This window comes from Falco punctatus (assembly GCF_963210335.1).
Source record: "Falco punctatus genome assembly, chromosome: 1".
Lineage (NCBI taxonomy): Eukaryota > Metazoa > Chordata > Aves > Falconiformes > Falconidae > Falco > Falco punctatus.
Genome location: NC_137580.1, coordinates 111,065,961 through 111,087,596, shown reverse-complemented (window position 1 = coordinate 111,087,596; position 21,636 = coordinate 111,065,961). Strand labels below are relative to the sequence as shown.

Here is a 21,636-nt window from a genome sequence, read left to right as displayed (position 1 = left end):
TAAAAACTAAGACTTTTACTGGAAGGTGATTTATAATAAGTGAGATTTTTTTCCCCTTCTCGTAAATCGAGGTGCATCAATTCATGAAAGAACTTTAAATGTATCATGATGTATATTTTCAGAAAGGACTTTGTTTCACCTCCTGAACCAACAGGTCACAGCCCTGTTATCCAGGCAGAAGCTCTGTGAGTGACAATGTAACACAGCTCAGACTGCCCACCAGGTAAAGCTCTAGCTGTCGATTGGACATGAGTCCCTCTCACAGCGCCCAACGCAGCAAACTGAGAGAAATGGGTCCTTGCCACGTAACACCAGCTACACCCCCTAGTCTTTCATAAGATCTTCACATACAAGTTTACTCCTTATTTCATGTTTGGCACTTTGTAACTTCTGCAAAGAGCATCTTTGCAAGGCAGTGAAAGGTAGCTGCACTGGACAATAGCGTAGCTTATAAAAAATTACTATTTACTGTAACCTACTTTCTGTAGAGTTCCAGATTTAATTAAAAAATAAATATATAAGTAAAAGAAGGAATATAACTTTGGTCCCTTAGAAAGCGCCACAGAACACTAAACAAGTGCAGTAGTAGAAGAATGTTCCTACATTCATTATTTTCTGGTCTGTCAGTCCGAGCACTTCCTCTGCTGAATTTGCACAGGTCCACCCAGCTTTATTTTCTTGCTGTTTTTACAGATGAAATACAGAACATGAACCCAGGCTACCAGAAACATCAGAGTGTACCAAGGCAACTTTCCTGTTCAGATTATGAGAAGAGGGTGGGCAGGGAATCACTGAGCAGTTATTAACAGTGGATTTTCCTTTAGTGTTCTGGACAACTGAGAGATTAGCCTCTCTGCTGTACCGTGTACAGTATTATACTCCATGTTCTTGGATGTATTTTGCTTATGGGAAATATCAAAATGTCAACCATTGTTTCTGTTAAAGGTCTTTAATGATATTGCATTTTAGACCTGTAATGAAACATGGTGCTCAGTGCAGTTTGTAATGCATCTCATTAAATACATTAATAACATGTATTTCACTGAAAGGTCAGCTTAGTATTGTTGGGAGTTTGCCTTTCTTTCTTTAATCATTTCATTTAAAGCAGCAGAGCTAACTTTAAAATATAAACTATCTCATCTGCTCTAACTGCAGATAAGCTGATTAGCTGCCATGTTCAAATCAGGTGTAAGCTGTAAGACGAGTCAAAACTTGGTGTAGGGGCAAGATTCAGGGTCAAGTTCAACGATGGCGGAAGTTCCTAACCCAGTTTTAAGATGACTTGTGCCAGCCCAGGCCAAAATTTCTCCATGCACAGGTATCACTACAGCATGTACCGACTGGCACAGTGTGGCTGAGTGGATATACAACCACAGCCAGGCAGATGGCCCCAATGGCACCTCCGGCCTTTAACATGAAAGGCTGCAGGCACCACTATGGTGTTTCCTACCAACTGGTTCCCATAAGGTGCTCACCTATGGGGCTCAAACGTTGTGAGAAGTCAACAGTATCTCAAGATTGGGAATGAAGAAATAGAAGTGAAAGGGATAACCACCCTGGCAAGCTTTAAAATGCTACTGAGCTTATCTTTATAATTCACAAATCACTGGAAGAATATCCTATGAAGTTCATTAATTTCTGATCAGTGTGATCAGAATCTGTGCTCTGTAAATACTGTCATCTGTCTGGGTTTTGACAGAAAATAACATGTCAGGGAGGAATGGGCACCAACCGATACCTGAAGTAGTTAGCGTTTATTCCTAAGGATAACATACCAGACATTTATCTCCCTGTGGATTTCCTTAAGACTAGAAAAAAAGGCGTCCAATCCTAAAAATTAAATAGACCCACAACACACTTTTATGGGGTTTTTGACTACTTTGCACTTATCAAGTGGTGCATGCACACTGTATTTGCCATATTGGAGAATCGAGTACAAATTTCATCAGATTGGTATAATTAATAGTAATCCTAAAAAAACAAACAGAAGCAGCAGCTCCAAGCTGAAAAGATATTTGCTGTTGATCAAACAGCACAGGCCCTCTCCTTTGTGCTACATTACTCCTGGTTAGGGCAAATCTTTGTATTCACTGACCCAGCACAAGATTGGTACCACAAGGTGTCTCTGGACAAAGAAGCATCCTAACACGGCACCCAACAGCAATAACCAAACCTATTATTTCTAAGATAGAGCACAAACCAAATTTGATAAGCAAGCTAGAAATCACAGCAGGACTTGAGCTGAGACTAACCAACAACACGTAAGTGATAACAGGCCACCAGCAGAGATCAACTAGGCATATACACACACGGGTGACAGGAGACATTTTCTTTGGGGTAGCAAACAGTTTTTGGTTTCTGTTTGCACAGTATCTAATTAATGTTTAAGGCAATACAAACCAACAGCTAATACTAAAGACATGCAACCCAAAGCCCTCACTTTCCCATTAACACTTTCCCCCACAGGCAAAACATACTGGCTACAGCAGTCTAACCAAAGTAGAAAGGTTAAAGAATTCTTACAGATCTCGACGGCATTGTCAAATTCTTGTCCACCTTCCTTTCTGAAGATTGGGTAGGTATCTGGCTGTGGAAGCCGGTTGACTGTCATGAGTGCCTTCTGCATCTTGATTCTCCCTTCCAATAATTGATCCCACAGTGCTTCATAACAAAAGAGAAAATAAAACAATTATTTAGCAAGCCAAAGCATTTGCTCCTTCTGAAGGAGCTGCTGACTTAACAGCACAGGCCCTCTCCTTTGAGCTAAATTACTCCAGGTTAGGGCAATTCTTTGCGTGTGCTGACCCAGCACAGAATTGGTACCAGAAAATGTCTCTGGACCAAGCAGCATCCCACCCTATGGTCCTGACTGCAATTCTGTGATCCATCCCTTTGTTTTACTGTTAAAAGGACATTCTGCAAGTGGAAGTTTGATAGTTTAATAGGACAGATAGGAAGAAATTGCATTCAATATTATACTTTGAAAAGAAACAGAAGCAGTATCAGCATCATTGCACAGCACTACTAGCGTAGGATGTCCCCATCCCACAAATATATTCAGTACTGGTTCAATTAAGCCAGTGGATAAATGCACTTCATAACACGAGATTTTGCAGCAGCAGTGACATCAGCTTGCACAGCAGATTTGGCAGAACATTTGCAAATGACTAGGACTGCTGTAGCATGCACATGCAATATGCTAACAGCATGTTAACATGGTGAAGTGGTTCCTAACATGGCCAGTTTCTATAGTGTCAGCAAGGTGAAAGTCTTGTCAAAACACAAAGCAAACATGCACAAACCTAGCTGGTTCCTCACAGCTTTTCCCTTTTCTACTTCTTCATCCTCTTGTCCTTTTGAGAATGTCATCACACCCCCATCATCTTCACTGTCTTTGGTTTCCTTTATATCAATGTGGTTTTCACTCCCATACTCCTCCTCCTCACTTCCTTCTTCCATGCTGGAATCGTCATCATCTTCCCCTTCACTGCTTCCTGTATCATCCATCCCCTCTGTAAATTTCTCAAAGTCTGTGATATTCTGGAAACTTAACTTCGATGCCTTAGCCTTGACAGACAGATCTGTCTCCTCATCATCTTCCAAGTCATCCTCCTGGTCACTGCCAGCACTGCTGGGCTTCTCCTTCGTTTTAGTGCCTAAGCTGTCATCCTCTTCTGAATCTTCGCTGCTGCTGTACCATTCATCTAATGCTTCTTCAGCTAACAATTAAAAGGGAAAAAAAATTATTTGCTTACCAGCAGAATGTGCCACTTTTGTAGGATGCATCATCAATAGCTAACGGTTTGGGCTACTTGAGCTCCAAATTCCATTTTATTTGGGTATGATGCTACTCTTCGTTTTGGCTAAAAAAAGGAAATGCAAGGCCATATTCACAAAAAGATCTCAGCTCACATTTTCTGCAGCCACGATTAGTAGATCCATGGCTCAGCTTTCCCACTAAACAATGACATGATAATCAAACAACATGGTCAGAATTTGCTATATGCATTTTTAATGAGAATCTGTATATACTTGCAGTCCCCAAGATATATTGGCTTAAAAATGGGAGCTGTTTCTTTTCCTCCACACAATGTTCAGTCAGTGCATGAATCTCACCTTAAACTTAGTCACACTCTTTAATCAATTTATAGAAGTGACCTCCTCTTTAGGATTTCCCTTTCCCTCAGGCCAAAAAATACAGCCTGAATTCTGGAAAGGCACTTCAAGATGTCCAACTTCATTGTATCTGTTTATTGCCCTGTAATGGGAACCTTAAGTTTGTCACCTCAGTTCAACAGACAGCACTAGCTCAGTTAACATGCCAACATCGAATTTTGATTAGTCTGTTGAAAAGGGGAAAGAAATGAGATTTCTTACCAGATCCTTCTTCAGACAGAGCATCACCCCAGAGTTCTTCCCTCAAAGCTTTGCGAGACGTAGCCTTTCCACTGTACCTTTTATCAGCTTCCAAGAGAGATGCTGAAACTTTTTTTCGTATGTTACCAACAGGCAAAATGTCATCTGCGGTTTCATCCTCAAATTTGTCAATCACTTTAGCAACTGTAGCTGTGGGGAAGAAAAAGAGAGGGAGAGGTGTCTAAACTGAAGAGAGCTTCAAATTACAAGTCACTGCAGGAAGGGGACACGGAAAGCTCCTCATGCGCTACAAACAAACAGGTGAGCTGGAGGGCAACACGGCCTCACATGAAAGTCTGATTTTTGGGTTTTGAGAGGGAGCAAAGCTCTTTCCTGCTGGGCAAAGGAAAGCCAGTACACTAATTTTCTGCAAAGAGGGAAAGGTTGCTGGGGAATCAAAGGCAGAGAAAAAGCCTCAAAGCTGGGTTTTGTGTAGATCAACACCAGCCCGGCCTAGGAACCACTGAGGAAAGTAACACTTCAGACTTAGCAGAAGAGATAAGACAGCTCTAAGGGTATTTTTCAGAAAACATCTTGTGACCTCTCTGCAGCCAAAGGTGTTCTCCCACCTGACAGGTTAATCTTTGCAGGAGAAAGGGAGATGTTAACGGACCAATTTAAACACCCCTCTCAGTACTCTGGACTGCTCTGTCTACACATTTGGTACCACAGGGCTCACCCACAATGCAGAGATTGATGTTTATTAACAAACGCCAAAAAAATCCTGCTGATTTTTTTTTTTAATGAATATTGCCTACATTTACACTTTCTTCCCTGACTCCTCTTTATTTCAAAGAACGCATATGAAGTGCTAAACAACCTAGACTTATCCAAGCCCTTCCACGGATTCACAAGGGTCTCATGAGAAGTAGAGTCCTCCAGGTGAAGGGCTCAGCGAAGCTGGAATGCCTTCACTCACTTCACGCTTACAGATTAAAAGAGGCAATTCAGATGCACTTTGACCTCTTGCTATACATACAAGCCATATAAATATGTCAACATTTTAGAAAGCCTTAACAGATAAAATAATTTCACTGTGGTTATTAATCTCTTTCATACCCATCTTCTCCAAGACAGAGGAATAGGACAGTCCAGCAAAGAAAACACATCATATTGTACTCCCTCCCTATTTTCATTCATGTGCAAGACACTGTGTGCAAAATTACAGGGTTAGCTTTGTTCAACCAATTGAGTGATCCAACTGGCTGAACATCGCTAAGTGCTCTTTTAATGTGTGTTTGGAAATGTTAATGCCTCACATACAGTGTTTACTTGAAGCAGAAGCAGGGGGAAAGGAAAAAAACCTCCTGCTCATAACCAAAGCAACAAGATCTGGTCTAAATATTGTCACTCCAGGTACAGGAGGATGGTGAGATGCTCAGCACCAAGGAATGACCAGGCAAGAGGGGCAGATGCAGAATGACCTGTGACGTTCGACGGATCTTCTGGCCTTCTCAGTCTTGGCACCACTAAAATCATAGAATCATTTAGGTTGGAAAAGACCTTTAATATCACCAAGTCCCACCATTAACCCAGGACTGCCAACTCCACTGTTACACCATGTTGCTAACACTACATCTACGCCCTGTATGAAGTCTGAAACTAAACTGTGATTACTAAAATGGGAAAAAGCCTTTGCTAACTACACTAATTTCCTCAGGGGTTACTAAAACGTTGCTTGCAAGATACTACTGCTCTCACATATGCTTGTATAGCAGAACCAGGGTAGCTGGCACAACGTTTACCACGACTTGTGCCTCGCACCTCCTAAAGCCAGGCGCTGCCTGCACGTGACGGTGACCTGGCTATCTCAAGAGGCGAGGCACCAGCCTGGAAACCTCGAAGATGACACCGCCACCTACATGTCACGGGGAAAGGGACGAAACGTCTCAAAAATCACAACTAAGGCAAAAAGAGGTCGATTAAAAATTTAAATTGACAGCTGCTCACTGGCAAGTGTCAAAGGACACAGGTGCAGCGCGCTGCGGCCTGCTCGGGGCATGGGGTGTGCCGAGGGGGCTGCCACCACGCCCCGCGCCCCAGCGGGGGAAGCACTCCCGCCCCGGCGCTGTGCCTTTATGGCTCTTTCCCCGGCAATTTCCAGCCGGATCCACTCCCCAGTCTGGCCCCGCACAGCCTGGCCTGCTGGGGGCCTGCGTGGTGCTGAGGGGGCACCAGCCCCTGAGAGAGCCCCGATCCCCGAGGGAGCCCCCTGAGGGAGCGCCAGCCCCCGAGGCAGCCCCGATCCCTAAGAGAGCGCCGACACCTGAGGGAACTCTGGCCCCGCCGCAGCCCCACTCCCGGGCTCCTGGCGGGCGGGGGCGGCCCGGGGATGGGGGCGCAGCGGGGGGAGCGGCCCCCGCCCGCGGCCGACAGCGATGGAGGAGGCTGAGGGGGGCCCGGGCCTGGGCCCAGCGCCGCCGCGGCACCACGTGCGGCAGGTCCTGGCGGCGCCCGGGCCGCCCCAGCCCGCCCCCGCCAGCCGCGGGCGTTAAAGCCTCCTCCCAGACCTCCCTCACCTTCCTCCGCGTCGTCCTCGGGGTCGCGCAGGCTGGGCCGGGGGTCGAGCAGCTCCTGCAGCTGCTGCGCCAAGGGCGCCGCCATCTTCTCACGGGAGGGCGGGCGAGAGGGAGGGGCGGGGCCGGGGCAGCGCGGAGCGGCGGGACGGGGCCGGGTCCTAGCGCCCGCCCGCCCGCCCGACTGCAGCGCAGGGGCCGGGGTCCCGGCGCCGCCGTGGCTGGGGGGGAGCCGGCCCAGCGGGCCGCGGGGCTTCGCCAGGGGCCGCCTTGCGTCAGGCGGCCCTCGGGGCTGAGGTGCCCAGCCAGGGAAAACAGCGATAAATAAAATTACCCGCCTCAATACTGCCCTGGTACTGGTGCAACAGCAATGCTCTGCTGTGTAGTTCCGAATACTGCAAGTATTTCTTTTAAGTCAGCGTTGCACTTCTTTTAGCGCCGCTGGCTGCACAGAACTGAATTAATAACTGAATTAATGAACTCCTTGTCCCGTAGGGTAATGTGTGGTGGCCGAAGGCTGGGTCCCTCGCCTGCTGGAGGGCAGGTGCTTCGGCGAGCCCCAGGCTTTGCACACTGGTTACACCAGGTGGATCCTTACACCAGGGTTAGTCATGCCAGGTGGATCCTTACACCAGAGTTAGTTGCACTAGGGTTAGTTATACCAGGGGGATCTTTACACCAGGTGGATCCTTACAGCAAGGTTAGATACACCCGGTGGCTCCTACACCAGGGTTAGTTATACCGGATGGATCCTTACAGCAGGGTTACTTACACCAGGTGGATCCCTACAGCAGGGTTAGTTACACCAGATGGATCCTACGCCAGGGTTAGTTATACCAGGTGGATGCTTAGAGCAAGGTTAGTTACACCAGGTGGATCTTTACACCATAGTTAGTTTTACCAGGTGGATCTTTACACCAGGGTTACTTACACCAGGTGGATCCTTACAGCAGGGTTAGTTACACCCGGTGGATCCTACACCAGGGTTAGTTATACCAGGTGGATACTTACAGCAGGGTTAGTTACACCAGGTGGATCTTTACACCACAGTTAGTTACACCAGGTGGATCTTTACACCAGGTGGATCTTTACACCAGGGTTAGTTACACCAGGTGGATCCTTACACCAGGGTTAGTTACACCAGGTGGATCCTACGCCAGCATTACACCAACCTGGATGAGTCCATACCAGCACCCAAAGCTCCTGGGGCACTTCTGCCAGCCGGGGGTTGGGAGCAGCAGCGGCCGGGTCGGAGCAGTGACCAGAAGGTTCTCCGGGATCTGCCAGGCGGCTTCTCCTGGCCCTTAGCGGGACGAGGCGGCCCTGGAACACACGGTCGGGGCTGGCAGCGGGAACAGCAATGGGGGCTGGCGCGTGTTTGTGACAGGGGAGCCGGGACCCCAGGCAGCATCACGAATCGGAGCTGCAGGGGTGGGTCTGCACTTGAGACCCCCCATGCACCGCCCCAGGGGTCACCCTGCCCCCCAGGATCTGGGCTTTGCACCCCCCGTGCCCAGGTCTGTGCCGGCAGCCACCTGTGAACGTGAGCTGGGTGCCGGCCTGAGCCCGGCTGGGGATGCGCGCCACAGGCAGCTCGCCCACCCCCTTCTCAACACCGAGGCTCTTCCCCACTCCTCATCTGCTGTTGAAATGCTAGAAAAATTAATCCGGACATGATTTCTAATTAGAAGGCAGGGAGGTGCGGGCCAGGCAGCGGCGCAGCAGTGTTCAGTGCAGGCAGCTTTCCTACAGAGGGCAGAGGAATATCATTAATTACCATCGCCGCCAGCAGCCCCTCACTGCGGCCCGCCAGCAGCCCCTCACTGCGGCCCACCAGCGACGGAGGGACCAGGAGAAAAACCCCAACATCTCCCCCACTTCCCACGCACCCCACAATTCTCCCAATCCAACTGTGTGATACCATGTACTGCAAAGACAATATACAGTTCAATTTATAGAAAAAACAATGTTTACTGAAAATGCACCTTCTCATGGGAAACCAACCCTTGGATTTTATGCTGTTAAGTATTTCAATCCTATTTCAACTTTATTTTTGTAGTTTGTATTTATGTTACCACGGTCTGATTGACAGCTATAATGTTCTGCATTATATATTATGTGGGTTTGCCATTGCTCCAGCAATGTGAAATTAAGCACTGTTATTTATTTTTTTTACTAAGGCATGGCTTTATAAAAACACAAAGCTTATAAAACAGGAGATGTGTACAGTGTGTCTTTCCTGGCTTGGCTTCTAGTTTTCTTTTTTTTTCTTGGAGCTTGTAGGTATTTTGTTTCCAGAGTAAAAGATGCCAGTATAAACAAAAGGAGGAGCCTGAAGAAATAAATCTGTAGAAAATTAAGTAGCAGAAACAAGTGCTTACCTGAACGTTTACTTAGGAGTAACTAACTGCTCACCTAACCAAAGAACTAGTGCCGAGACACCACCCCACCCCCTCCCCGCGTAATTGCATTTTCAAGCCCCTGCGTTCTTACAGAGTGAAAAAGGGATGTTTTCTAACCTAACAAAAGTAAATAGCCCTGCTAATAAAGGGAGAGAGGCTTTTAGTGATGGTTAAATAAAACATAACCAATATAATTAATAAAAAATACAGAGTGAGTCGCATTAGTCCTTCAGTGTGCAAAAAAAAGGGCTTCTTGAGGTCGACTGCGTTTTTGCCACTCATGCCAGTGGGATGAGGATTTCACCCACTGAGACAAGCGGGACAACAGTTCAGTATAAATCCCAAATCCAGCAATGCATTAAAATTCAAAAACGTACAGCTGGAAACTCGAGGGCTTCTGGCAGAGCTTATAAACCCGTTTCTTTTCTGTCCTGCACCCATCGCCAGCATCGGCACAGAACAGGGGTGAGGGGCAGTGGCAGGCTGCGCCCCGACCTGCACAGCCAGCCCCCTCCCCTGCACGAGCAAGGGGGACCCGCATGCTGGGGCTTGCTCAGGTTGCCCCAGCACTGCTGATGGGCACTCAAACAGCTGCAGGAGCTGTTAATTCAAAATTTTTTATAAGGAGAGCCAGTCCATATACACCAACATCAAACAGAAAATGCAGCATACGGAAGTAATGGATTGTTAAAATATGTCACCAACAGAGGCTCCTTCTTTGCTCTTTATTCTCTCTCTCTTGCCTTTCACTTAGCAGGGTAATTAAATCAGGCTCTCAGGCTCAGTTTTAATTTCTAGTTCACATGCCCTCAAACCATGCTGCCATGGTCTGGACTCATAATCATGTAGGGGAATATTTGTACAAAAAAATATATCAATACATTTTAATTTGAGACGATCATGAAAGCCTTTCTATGTATCGCGGTACATTCTGTAAAACCCTCTGCCTGTTTATAAACTATAAGCAGAAGCCATCAAACTAACTGACATCATTGCTTTGGCATTTTCCTTCTTAATTTTACTTTTTCTTTACATGCTTGTTTGCTAAAATGGAAATAACAGCCTAAACACAGAACAGGTAAACAAGTGAATTTTCAATAGCCTGTAGTACAAAAAAAAAAAAAAACAAAAAAACCCCGCACTTTTAATTTTTCGCACTCAGCTTCTTTTGCTGCTGTGTATTTGTGGAGCTTGTCATCGTTTAGGAAATTGTCAGATTAGATGGTAGCTTTGGCAGTGAAAGACCGTATCGTCTTTGTGTGTCTGTGTAATTACAGGTTATTAATACGAATCCATTTTTCAGAGCATTTCTTTACTTAAATATATAAATAAAGAAACGTGTTGGAAATGTAAAGCCATTCAGACACCACCACCGAGTAATTCCCTGCTCCTCCGTGTAACCTGTGTTCAGCGGCACCTGGCGCCGGGTCCCTACCTTGGCCAGCAGAGCAGTAGGAATGAGGTGGGCTGCAGGCACCGATCTGCGACGGGATTCCCATACAGATCCACGGGAATTACACGCGCCAGAGTCGCGTCTGCTGAATTTAATTGAATTGCATTATCAACGGCAGAATTTGACCCATATACAGAGGACTGCATGCCGTCCAAAAATAGCTATGAGCCGGAGCTGAGCTTATCTTTCCAACACTTTGGCTAGCAAATGTAATTTTCCAAACCAGCCTTTTTTTTCATTTCAGCCATGCTATTTCATTTAAGATTTTCTTTTTAAATCAGCAACACAATTTGTCAGAGAAAAAGAGAAAAAGGAACAGGAAAAAATTGGGGAGCAGCAGCAAAGAGCATACATTAAACCTATCCACTAAATAAATTACGTAACAGGAATTTTTGATTATGTACCTAAAAAACCACTCTCCTTATAAATATTTATTACTATTTTTCTCCTGTGTTTTTATTTAATTGAATATTTCTGGCAGCCCTAACCCATCACTCGTTCAAAATCCACAATTGTTTTAAAGATTTAACCAACCCTTAACGGTTCTTACATCAAAACATATAATGAATATCATGTGTCTGAATAGATGCACAGCCTACAGATGCTTCCAGCAGATAAGAATTTTAAAGGCCACCTAGAGACAATTTAAAAACTAGAAGAAAACCTTTTTTAGGCAAAGAAAAAAAGTAATCTATTCTTCATCCACAAGACAAGCCCTCCCCGTGTGCACTGTCGTGCACACAGCCACGCGGGCACCCAGCCGTTCTCGAAATGCTGAGCACCAGCACCACGCAAGGCAGCACCTGCCGTAAGCATCGCTCCCAGCAATTCCCCGCAACACCTCGGCACGCGGCTCGCTCCAGCTCTCTAGGAGTTGGGGTGGAGGGGGGGTGGTGGTATGTTTCAGCTCACGTTTACAGTCTGTGCTGCATGACGATTCTCACGCCGTAGAGACCTTTCAACAAAATCACGCTAGACCTGTCCTGCAAACTTGGGCTTCCTCGACGAGCAGAGCTAAGTATTTCATTCCAAACCACGTGAGAGACCGTCAGCCTCTGGGAAGGTTCAGATTCTGCAGGAAGCAAGCTTGTATTAAAGCCAATCAGGGGGAAAAAAATAATTAATTCTTACAGTTGCCAAAAACGCTCTCTAAAGAGTGCACCAAGTGCCGTCAAAGCAGAGCTGCTCCTGAATTTGAAGGCAGCCTGGAACAGAAGAGTCAGGAGTGACCACTTGTGCCCCTGGTCCCCAGGAGCCTCATGCAGGCGGCCAAGGGGATTCTCTGGGAACTGGACTGTGATATGCAAAACAAAACCAGCTACGTGCATCATTCCGTGATCCCACACATGAGGGGTGACAACACTGCAGGAGAATCAGTCGCCCTCAGAGTAGCACCCTTACTGTTCCACTTACAGCAACGCCAGGGACAGCCAGCCATCTGAAGGCAGCTAACCGTAAGGCCGCGTTTACTCTTCAATGTCTGCATCACAATTCTGCATTTAAAGAATGAAAAACTCTCCAGACAACAAACTCCTCTTTCTAAGCATGACCCCATGCTCTATAGCTAAAAGCACCACAAATACCACTGAAAAAGAAGCAGAAGATAGCAATCCCAGAAGGATTTATAATAAACAAATATTTTTAAGGGTCCCGTTAATTTCATGTATAACTTTGTGGATATTCTGATGGTATGAGGAATGCTGAGCACCCCAGTGCCACAGCAGACACAAAGAAAAGACCTTCCAGAACCAGCTCCAGCATCGCAATTCCCTGTTCCCAGCTCAACAGCCTCAGCAGCATTTAAGGATATGTATCAATTGTTTAATCTTAATATATGTGAATCTATCTACTAGGAGTAGTAACAGAAAGGGAGACTGCAAAGGCTTCTGTTTAATATTGTAAGAACATGCAAAGCTTAAATGCAACATTCTTGCTCAGGAAAAAAACCCCAGACTATGGCCAAAGGAATCGCTCCTGAGAGGCCACTGCAGTACCTGCCGCTTCCTAGGATGGCAAAAGCACGTAGATCACCACGGATAGAAATTTCTGAGTTATATTTATTTATAGATTTGTATCGTGTACCCGTCACTCAGCATCTGGGTACACATACACATATTAAAATAACATACATCATTTGTCTACAAATCGTAATTTAAGTACGTTCTTACTCCTGGGATGCAGATCTTTGCGGATGCCCTACCGTTCCCCAAGCAAAGGCCTGAGTGAACAGGGACCAGCAGTGGCTGGAGACGAAGGGATAGGGCAGAGAGGAGCATCACGGCGGGGGCACCCAGCGTGCAACCCCCTTGGGCCAAACGCCAAGCTGTTTGAACACTGGGAACTCACCGTCCTTCAAAACATTTCCTTCGTCTAGCTTAGCTGGGAGGAATAGTACTTACAGTATTTGCCTTGTGCCTTTTTCCTAGCAAACGGCCTCACACGCAGAGTTTGCACAAGTCCTCAGCCTCGCATGGTTAAAGCCCACTCGTGTCCCACAGGGACAGCAGGAGGGGGCTGGTGCGGGCTGCACCTTCTGCTGGGGCACAGCACCCCGGTGAAGGTCACTGCCACCCGCTGCAGCCCAGGAAGGAGAGATCAAAAGAGAGTAATCACTTTAAAACCGCGTTGGAAATGACATTGCGCATCCCTACATTGCCCACCCGAGCTCGGCAGCCCCATCCGCGCGGGTTTTCCAGGCCCCCCTCCCGCAGCCCCTATTCACCCAAGGAACGGCGCCAAAGTCAATGGAAACGCTCTTGTAAACAAGGACTTACAAGAACCCAACGTGACAATGATTTCAAAGGCAGTTTTGACTGTGCAATTGTTGCTGGATTAGGGTCTTCAGAAACACCGAGCTTGCTCTGAAGAGCACAGAATTCAAATCTGCAAAGCGCTGGGGCCTCCAGAGCAGATCCCGGGAAGCACTGAAGGACAAGCTCAGCCTTAAGCATGGGAACGGCTCCTGGGCTCGCCCCCCCGCCCCCAAAGATGGGCAAAACCCCTACAGAGGGGACAGGAGCTTCGGAAAACCCACAGGCTCTCCTCCCTCCCTTTTCCAAGCCACTGACCTAAACTGAACCGTATCACATCGCTGCCTAAATTAACACAGAGCACTCTGTACAAGTACCTTGTTGCAAAAAAAAAAAAAGAAAAAAAAAGAAAAGAAAAGAAAAGAAAGAAAAATATATATAAAAAAGAAAAACCGCGTGGCAGACATGTTTTCTACAAAATAAGCCTATTTGGTGAAATTCCCACTTAAAATAATTGATTCAACAATAAAGCAGCAGCACAGACCAGAAGCGCAAACAGCAGTATTTATCCATAGTACTTGCCCAGATAAGTAAAAGTTTGTAATAAATAGATCACCCATTACTTTGCTCATATAAATGCAAAATGGAGCAACAAAACAGAGCAGTAATACAAAAGACAAATAAATGAGTTAGACACAGAGTCCATGAGTTTAAGAAGTCTCCCCTGTATTTAATAAAGCATGAATTTTTTTTTTAGAAACACTAACAGATCCCTTGCAGATAGTTTTTATCTTTATATTATTATATAAGACATTTTGTGTTTAAAGTGAACTATTGCTTCATCTAGGTGGCCCCTCTGCTGGGCATAGAAACTAGGTTGTGAACAAAATAAAAAAAATCACCATTGAAAATTACAAATCATACAACTTTAAAGCATTTTGATTTTTTTTTTTCCCCTCAGTCCAAAGAGATAAATAATTGAATCGCTGGGAATGTAGAAGTCTAAGTTTTAGCGTAAATTTTTGTGTCTACATAAAATAAAAAAGAAGCCAGCCAGAGTCACGATTAGTTGAGAGATGAAGGAAAATAATGCAATTATAGTTCATCCCATTCTTATAGCTCAGCAGGTGGAAAACATTTAAATCAGTGACTTTTCAGAACCGAACCTAATTCTTTGTTTCTAACACAGGTCAAAGTTCTCCCAGAATCAGTAAGACTTTTGCTTTTGAAGAACCGAGTATTTGGGATTCTGCAATGATTTATAGTTAAAACATTAAATCAGTCATTTCATAAGGTTCCAGGATTTCTTCTTTTGTTTCATTTTTCTCCAAGAAAATTAGCATGTATCTAGTGCAAAGCAAAACAATTTTCCCCCGCTGCCCTTTAGAGAACTTTGTATATGCCAAACACTATTAAACAATTGACTTTGTATCAGCTCTAAAAAAGGATTAAAATTACTTTCATGACATTGAGGTTATGCTGTGCTCAAAACCATCCAATCAGGAAAAAAAAAAAAAATTACCTTTGGAGAATTAATGTAACTGAAAATGGATCGATTAAAAAAATGTATCTTTGCAAGTTTTTTTACATTTACAATACATTTTTGTTTATGCATAAAAAAAGCATCTTGAATGTTTTCTCTTAGCTCCAACCAAGAATAAGTTAATATACTTAACAATTTGATTAATCTCCAATTCTGAAATTTAATGTACAGCATAACATATTATTTGTACTTCAACAACTGAGTCTGCAGATGGAAAGAAGCTGCCACTGACTGCTATCTGCACCGACACCGGGATTTAGACTTCTACCAAAGCCAAAGAGCTATACAGGATTATCAGCAGAGTGGATCATTCTTTCTCAGGGCTATTTTACTCAAGAGAATCAATTTAAAATTGCTTAAAACATCAAATGAAACACAAGTTATCTAAACATCAGATTTTCTAATTTTATTAAAAACGCACAAATTTTATCCAACATGTTTTCTTTCATACAGTGAATGGTCTAATATGCACTGGAGGTCACACAAGCTTAGGTTTATTAGAACAATAAAAGACATATGAGAAATTTAATATATAAAGAAAAAAGTAGCAGCTGTTGACTGCATATTTGACCATAAAATTTAAATATTTTGGACTTTTATTTTAAAGACACAAAAATAAAACCTGTGTGGGTCTATATAAGTCATATTAACAATTCCATGAATGTTCAACAGGACTAAAAATTAGCAAAGATGTTTGCTTTTTTTTTTTTTTTTTTTAAAACCTTGTAACACTTTTTAAACACCTTCTTGGGTTGCTGGTGCAAAGCACCTTACAGTATTTGTGCTATATATTTACTTTATTTGGCAACTGTCTGGGTTTCGTGGGGTTTTTTTTCTTTGCCTTCTGTAAACAACACCTTTTACAAACTAGCACAGTGAACCACAAGCCCTGCAATCTGTTATAACATCTACAGAAAAGAAAATGAACTATTTTGGTTGGTTGCTCAAAATATTTTGCTTTTGAACAAGAGGTTCTAAAACAGGATTTATTAGTAAAACATTGAACTCCTGAATTTAACATTAGACGTAAACAGTTGACTGTTTTTAGTTCAATAGAGTCTTTTTGTTTAGCTTTTCTCTCTCTGTGAAGGTAGAATACTTTTTGTATGCTTGCTTTTCTTTTTTTTTTTCAAGTCATTTTCGTTAGAGGTCTGGGTGGTGACCTTTGCTATGATGAGGAGGTTTTGTACGTGTAGCTTTGTGAAGGTAGAAGAGTTGGTGCTGAGGGCTTAACATTTAGTATTTGCTATTTTGGAAAACAAAACAAAAACAAAGGAAAAAGAAAGTTGTCCCACCTGATAGTCAGCAGGCTGAAATGGCTGAAGCTAAAAAGAGTTTCTTGTTGTCGAACTTTCTGAGAGACAAAAATTAATAAACAAATTCATAATGCCAGAACCATCCTTAACCGGGAATGCTAGAGTTCTTGAAGCTTTTTTCCCCCTTTTCTTTGACCTTTCCTTCATTCAATTATTAATTTATATTTTTTTTTAAATGAGAAGTTTCTAAGGATTGTGGCTCTTAGGATGACATCCAACAGGGTAATCAAACTTACGCCATCCTACGGTATGGCAGCACTTTACTGTACAGCTTCACCAGTTTCTTTGTCAACGGTACAAAAAAGTCCCCTTGCTTGTCTGATACAACCATAACATGGAGATTGTCCTGGTCTAGAGCAAAGCTTGCCTTGGAGCGCTTTGGATTCAGTTCGTTCCCAAGGTAATATTGTCTTAGGGCAGGAGAGATGTTATATTTATTCATTTCTGTACACCATAACAATAAGCAGACTAGATGATCATCACTTACTTAGACCCAGTTTGTTTTAAAGCTACCACACAGCTGCTTCATTCATTTCTGGTGGATGTGACAAGTGATTGCCATAGTTAGCACCACCGTTGACGGATATCGAAGAAAATGGAGGGCTGGGGCCAAAAACTTCGGCGGACATGGAGTGCAAGGACCCGGGCAGGTTGGGTTCGGGGCTGGGCGAGTCTCCTGGGGGGTGCGACATGATGTCAGTGAAGCGCTGGGCCTCACTGGAGGGGTGATGTCCGGGCAGAGGGTGGTCCATGGCCCCCAGGGGAGTGCCTGACGGCCCCGAGGAGGGCACGAAAGGGAGATCCACGGGTGTCTGAGCTTGAGATGAAGGAGGTCCTTGCGGGAAGAAATCATAATTGCTTCCAGGGCCATAATACTCGCTCTGGTAATCTGGTGGACAAGGAGAGACAGAGGGAAGGTAACACGCAGGCAGAGCCACTGAGTGGGAAAGACACAAGAGTGCGCTCACATGGCAGGACCCCTGCCCACCTCGGTGCCACCCCCAGCTTGCTGAACCCACCGGGGAACATGCCTTGGCGGGTCTCCGGCGGTTCCCCCCCAGCAGAGCCCTGGCCCACAGCGGCAGCACCCCCACGCACTGGCCCAGGCTGCGGAGAGGCCTGGGTGCCCCCGGTGGGGAGCAGCCCCCGGTGCAAGCTGAGAGGAGGGGGAACAGACCCCGGTGGGGAGCAGCCCCCGGCGCAAGCCGGGGGGAGGGGAACAGGCCCCGGCGCAAACCGGGGGGGGATGATGCACTCCCCGGTGCAGGGCCGAGGCAGGGAAGAGACCTGCCGGGGCCGGGTGCGGGGAACGGGCGGGGTTCCCGGCATCGCAAGGCGCGGTACCCGCGGACGGCGGAGAGGCGGGGGGCCGCGTTACCCACCTCCGTAGAAGGAGAAGGGTCCGTTGGGGATGAGCTCCCCGGGCTCCAGCCGGTCCACCAGCGGCCGCATCCTGCGCGGGCTGCGGAAGAAGGCGTGCCGCCGGGCGCCCAGCGCGCTCAGCTGCTTCATGCGCCGCTCCTTGGAGCGCCGGTTCTGGAACCAGACCTGGCCGGGCGGGGACAGGCGCGGGTCACGGGGGGCCGGGTCACAGGGTCCCCGTCCCCATTCCCCCCCCCCCCCCCGCGTGTGTCGAGCGGGGCCGGGCCCACGCGTGACAGCGGCCGCGCGCTCCCCACAGCTCGCCGGCTGCGGGTCAAGAATGATTGAGTTAATTCTTATTACCCTGACAAGATTACTTCTAATTACCCTCACACTGAGACTCTCCAATCTAACCTCGTCTTTAATGGTCCTTTAACCCCCCATTACCCCCAGCGCTGCGGGTTTATAAACCTTTTAATAATTCCAGCGCATTGTCATTCTTATTTATCCATTAACCCCTCACATTTCTGGTTATTAACTCCGATACCATTCCCGGCTTCCTCGGGACTCTCCAAAGGAAACCCGCAGCTCGGCCCCCGCCGCCGGCCGGTGCCGTTAACACGACTGCGAGGACCCCCCGGGCGGGGTGCGGGGGCTGCGCGCCCGGCCCAGCACCCCGGGGTGCGGCGGTACCTGGATGACCCGCATGTTGAGGCCGGTCTCCTGCGCCAGCTGCTCCCTGATGTGCCGGGTGGGCTTGGGGGTGGCCGCGAAGGCGGCCTTCAGAGTCTCTAGCTGCTTGGCCTTGATGGTGGTGCGGGGGCCCCGCCGCTTGGCCCCCAGGTTCTGGTCGTCGTTCTCGTTGCTGCCAGTCTCCTTGTCGGAGACGTTGGCGCTTTCCGAGTCCTTGGCGTCGTCTTGGGAGGGGTCTTGGGAGTCCGGGGACAGGCTGGGGTCACTGCCGGTGGTGGCTGGGCGAGAGCAGTCCGGGTCAGGCTTAGGCTGGGGGGCACCGACCGCGCGGGATGGGCTGCGGTACCACCAGGGGAGAGCAGAAGGGAGAGGAGGAGGAGGAAGAGGGGGAAGGGAGAGGAGAGAGAAGAGAGAAGGAAAAGGGGAGAGGACCAGCTCCCACCCGGCGGCGAAGCCGGGGCTTGGCACATCCCTGCCCCGCACCACCCCGGCCGCGCTCCCTCACCTGAATGCAGGCTGTTTTCTTTGGCAGTATTGCTGTTATTTAGGTAATCTTCTTTGCAGACAAACTTGTTTTCGTCTATGATGTAGAGCTCCTCGCCGGTTGAGAGTTGCTTGTTACACATCATACACGTAAAACAGTTCAAGTGGAACACTTTGCTCCGCGCCCTGCGGACCAGGTCGCTGGGGGAGATGCCTTGGGCACAGCCCGCGCACTTGGTCCCGAAACACCTGCGGGGAGAGGCCGGGGAGCGGGTCAGCAGCGCCCACCCCCGCCGCGGGGTCCCGCCGGGCGCCCCCGGCCCCGCGCCCGCCCAGGGATGCTCGGCTCGGCCAGCGCGTCCGCTCCTCCTGGCGAGCCAGTGCTTGAAATGATGTTTTTTTAAAAAAAAAAAAAAAAAAAAAAAAAAAAAGCACCCGATGTGAGCAGAGGATGAAGTGCTGAGGAATTCATTAAACACCGGGGGTGCGTTATCCAGGGTTTCCCCTCTGCGCCCCGACACATTGATTAACGACACTCTAATAAACATTAAGCAGAAATTATTCTGTGTTATTAACCGGGCACGGCCACGCACTACCTGCAGGAGCCGCCGGTGCGGGCTCGGCCCGGGCGCCGAGGGCCGAGCAGCGACGGACCCGCACCGCACCGGGGGGCAGCGGCTGGCCCGGGGGGCTGAGCCCCTGGGGGCAGCGGCGGGGGCCGGGGGGCTGCCGGCAGCCGGGCCCAGGGGCACTGGCCGGCGATGCGGTGTGCCGGTGCACGGCGGGGCCGGGCAGGCAGGGCTGCGGTCACCGGCCCGGAGCCGCCCTTTGCCGCGATGGCCGGGGTGGGAGCGGGCCGGGGGGCGCGGGCGGCCGCTCCGAGCCCGGGGGTTATCCGGGCGCCGCGGCCCGCCGGGATGCGCGGGGGGATGTGGCGGCGAGCGAGCACCAGTACCCGCTTCCCCTCTCCATCAGCTCACCGGCCGGGGGTCGCTGCCCCCCAGGGCGGCCTCGGCTCGGTTTGAGGGGAGGCGCCGGGCCCACGGAGCCGCCAAGCTGCGCCGCACCGGGCCCGGCCCGGCCCGCACCTCTCCCGCTCCGCCGGTCGATAGTTCGGAGGCAACTTCGGGGAAGTCGAGCTCGGCCGGTGGCCGCGGGGAACGGCCCGGCCTCGCCCTGCGGGCCCCGACGGGGCGCCTGGGGGGGCCCTTCCCGGGTCTGCCCAGGGACATCACCGGGGGGAACACTGGCGGGTGCGGGGGGTTTGCGTGCTCACGGGGAGGGAAGAGGCGTTTGCGGGTCACGCTGAGCAAGGAGGAAAAAACCCAAAACCAAACAAAAATAATAAAAAAAAGGAGATAAAAAATGGATGCAAAGGAGCTACGGCTCCGGGCAGGGGGTCCGGTACTTACCGAAAGAAGTCGTTTTTGCAGTAAAGCTTGCCTTCTCGCGAAAAGCATTTCTCTGTCAAATTGCATTTACATTCACAGCACTGAACACACTTCACATGCCAAGCCCTGTCCAGTACATTCAACAAAAACCGGTCCAAGATTGGCCTTTTGCAGCCTGCACAGTGAACCATTGTCTTTGGTTATTTCTGAGAGTGGGGGGTATTGGTTTCCCAGATGTCAGGCAAAAAAAAAAAAAAAACAAAACCGAAAACAAACAAACAAACAATAAAAAAATCAAAAACAAAAAAAGGAAAAAATAAACGACAAAATTTTTTAAAAAGACGACAACACCAGCGTAGGTTTGCTTTTTTTGTGTGTTTGTTTTAAAAGCCTTGGAGAAGTGAAGGAGGAAAAAAAGAAAGGAAGTAAGAGAAATCTTCGTTCGAGTGTCCTAGGAGGGATACACAGGAGAAACCACCCACTGCCCGAGGAGACCAGCGCTTCGACACAACCGCAGAATCCCGGCCGCTACCAACCACGACAGCGACAATGATAATAATAATAATAGTAACAATAAAACAACAACGACTATAAAGATCGGCGCTCATAAAAATTAAAAAACCCCAACAGTTATTAAAAAAAAAAAAAAACAGCAACAAAAAAACAACAGCAACAAGAAAACCAACGCCAAAAAGCGAGCGTGATGAGTTTTTCTCAGGTCTGAGGTAGAGCAGTCAGGAGTCAAAGTGCTTTTCCCAAAGAGAAATCAAAGGAGAAAAAAAAAATAACAAAAGGAGACATGGAGAGCCGGCAGCGGTCAGAAGGGCTCGGGCTGCTGCCGCGGCGGCATAGCCCTACGCGCCGCGGAGCGGGCCGCCGTCCTTACGCGGGGTGGGGGGGCGGGGGCAGCTCCGCAGCTCCTCGCTCCGTCCTCTCTCCTCTCCCACTCTCTCCCTCGACGTCTCGGCGGTACCGTCGCGCCCGGCTCCTACCTACCCCCGCGCACCACCCTGCGCGCTACCCGCGGCGGCCGGCCACGTCCCCGCCGAGCCGGCGCGGCATCGCCCGGCGCTGCCGGCTTTTGATCCGCGGGCTCCCGCGGCGGCGGGCCGGGCCGTGCCGGGCGCCGAGGGCAGGGCAGGGCAGGGCAGGGCAGAGAGCGGCGCTGCCCGCGCCGTCCCGGCAGCGCAGGGCGCACTGCATGTTCCCGGCAGCCCCGCGGCCGCAGCCTTATGCACCGCGCGCACACGTCACCGCCCGCCCCGGCCAATCGCCGCCGCCGCCGCCGCCCCCCCCCCCCGCGCCCGCCGC

The 21,636-nt window shown here is 48.5% G+C and overlaps 2 protein-coding genes across 3 annotated transcripts in view; both read right to left on the bottom strand.

Moving 5' to 3' along the window:
- AATF (apoptosis antagonizing transcription factor) overlaps window positions 1–7,077 on the bottom strand; it is a 55,580-nt gene extending 48,503 nt beyond the window's left edge. The window contains exons 1-4 of the mRNA XM_080383503.1: window positions 6,936–7,077; window positions 4,378–4,566; window positions 3,303–3,719; window positions 2,524–2,661 (exon numbers count right to left, since the gene is read on the bottom strand). Of these exons, the coding sequence (XP_080239629.1) occupies window positions 2,524–2,661; window positions 3,303–3,719; window positions 4,378–4,566; window positions 6,936–7,020 (829 nt within the window). The 5' untranslated portion in view covers window positions 7,021–7,077. The remainder of the gene's footprint in view (window positions 1–2,523; window positions 2,662–3,302; window positions 3,720–4,377; window positions 4,567–6,935) is intronic.
- Window positions 7,078–8,744: 1,667 nt separating this feature from the next.
- On the bottom strand, window positions 8,745–20,516 carry LHX1 (LIM homeobox 1; the record flags this gene model as incomplete). 2 transcript variants are annotated; one of them, XM_080383952.1, is made up of 5 exons in its annotated part: window positions 8,745–17,285; window positions 17,779–17,944; window positions 18,452–18,729; window positions 18,957–19,183; window positions 20,347–20,516. In XM_080383952.1, 5 exons carry the CDS (start codon window positions 20,514–20,516, stop codon window positions 16,906–16,908), a joined length of 1,221 nt encoding a protein of 406 aa, XP_080240078.1. In that variant the 3' UTR covers window positions 8,745–16,905. The 2 variants fall into 2 exon arrangements, with proteins under 2 accessions (XP_080240078.1, XP_080240077.1); XM_080383951.1 differs by having other exon boundaries at window positions 18,957–20,437.
- Window positions 20,517–21,636: the final 1,120 nt, after the last annotated feature.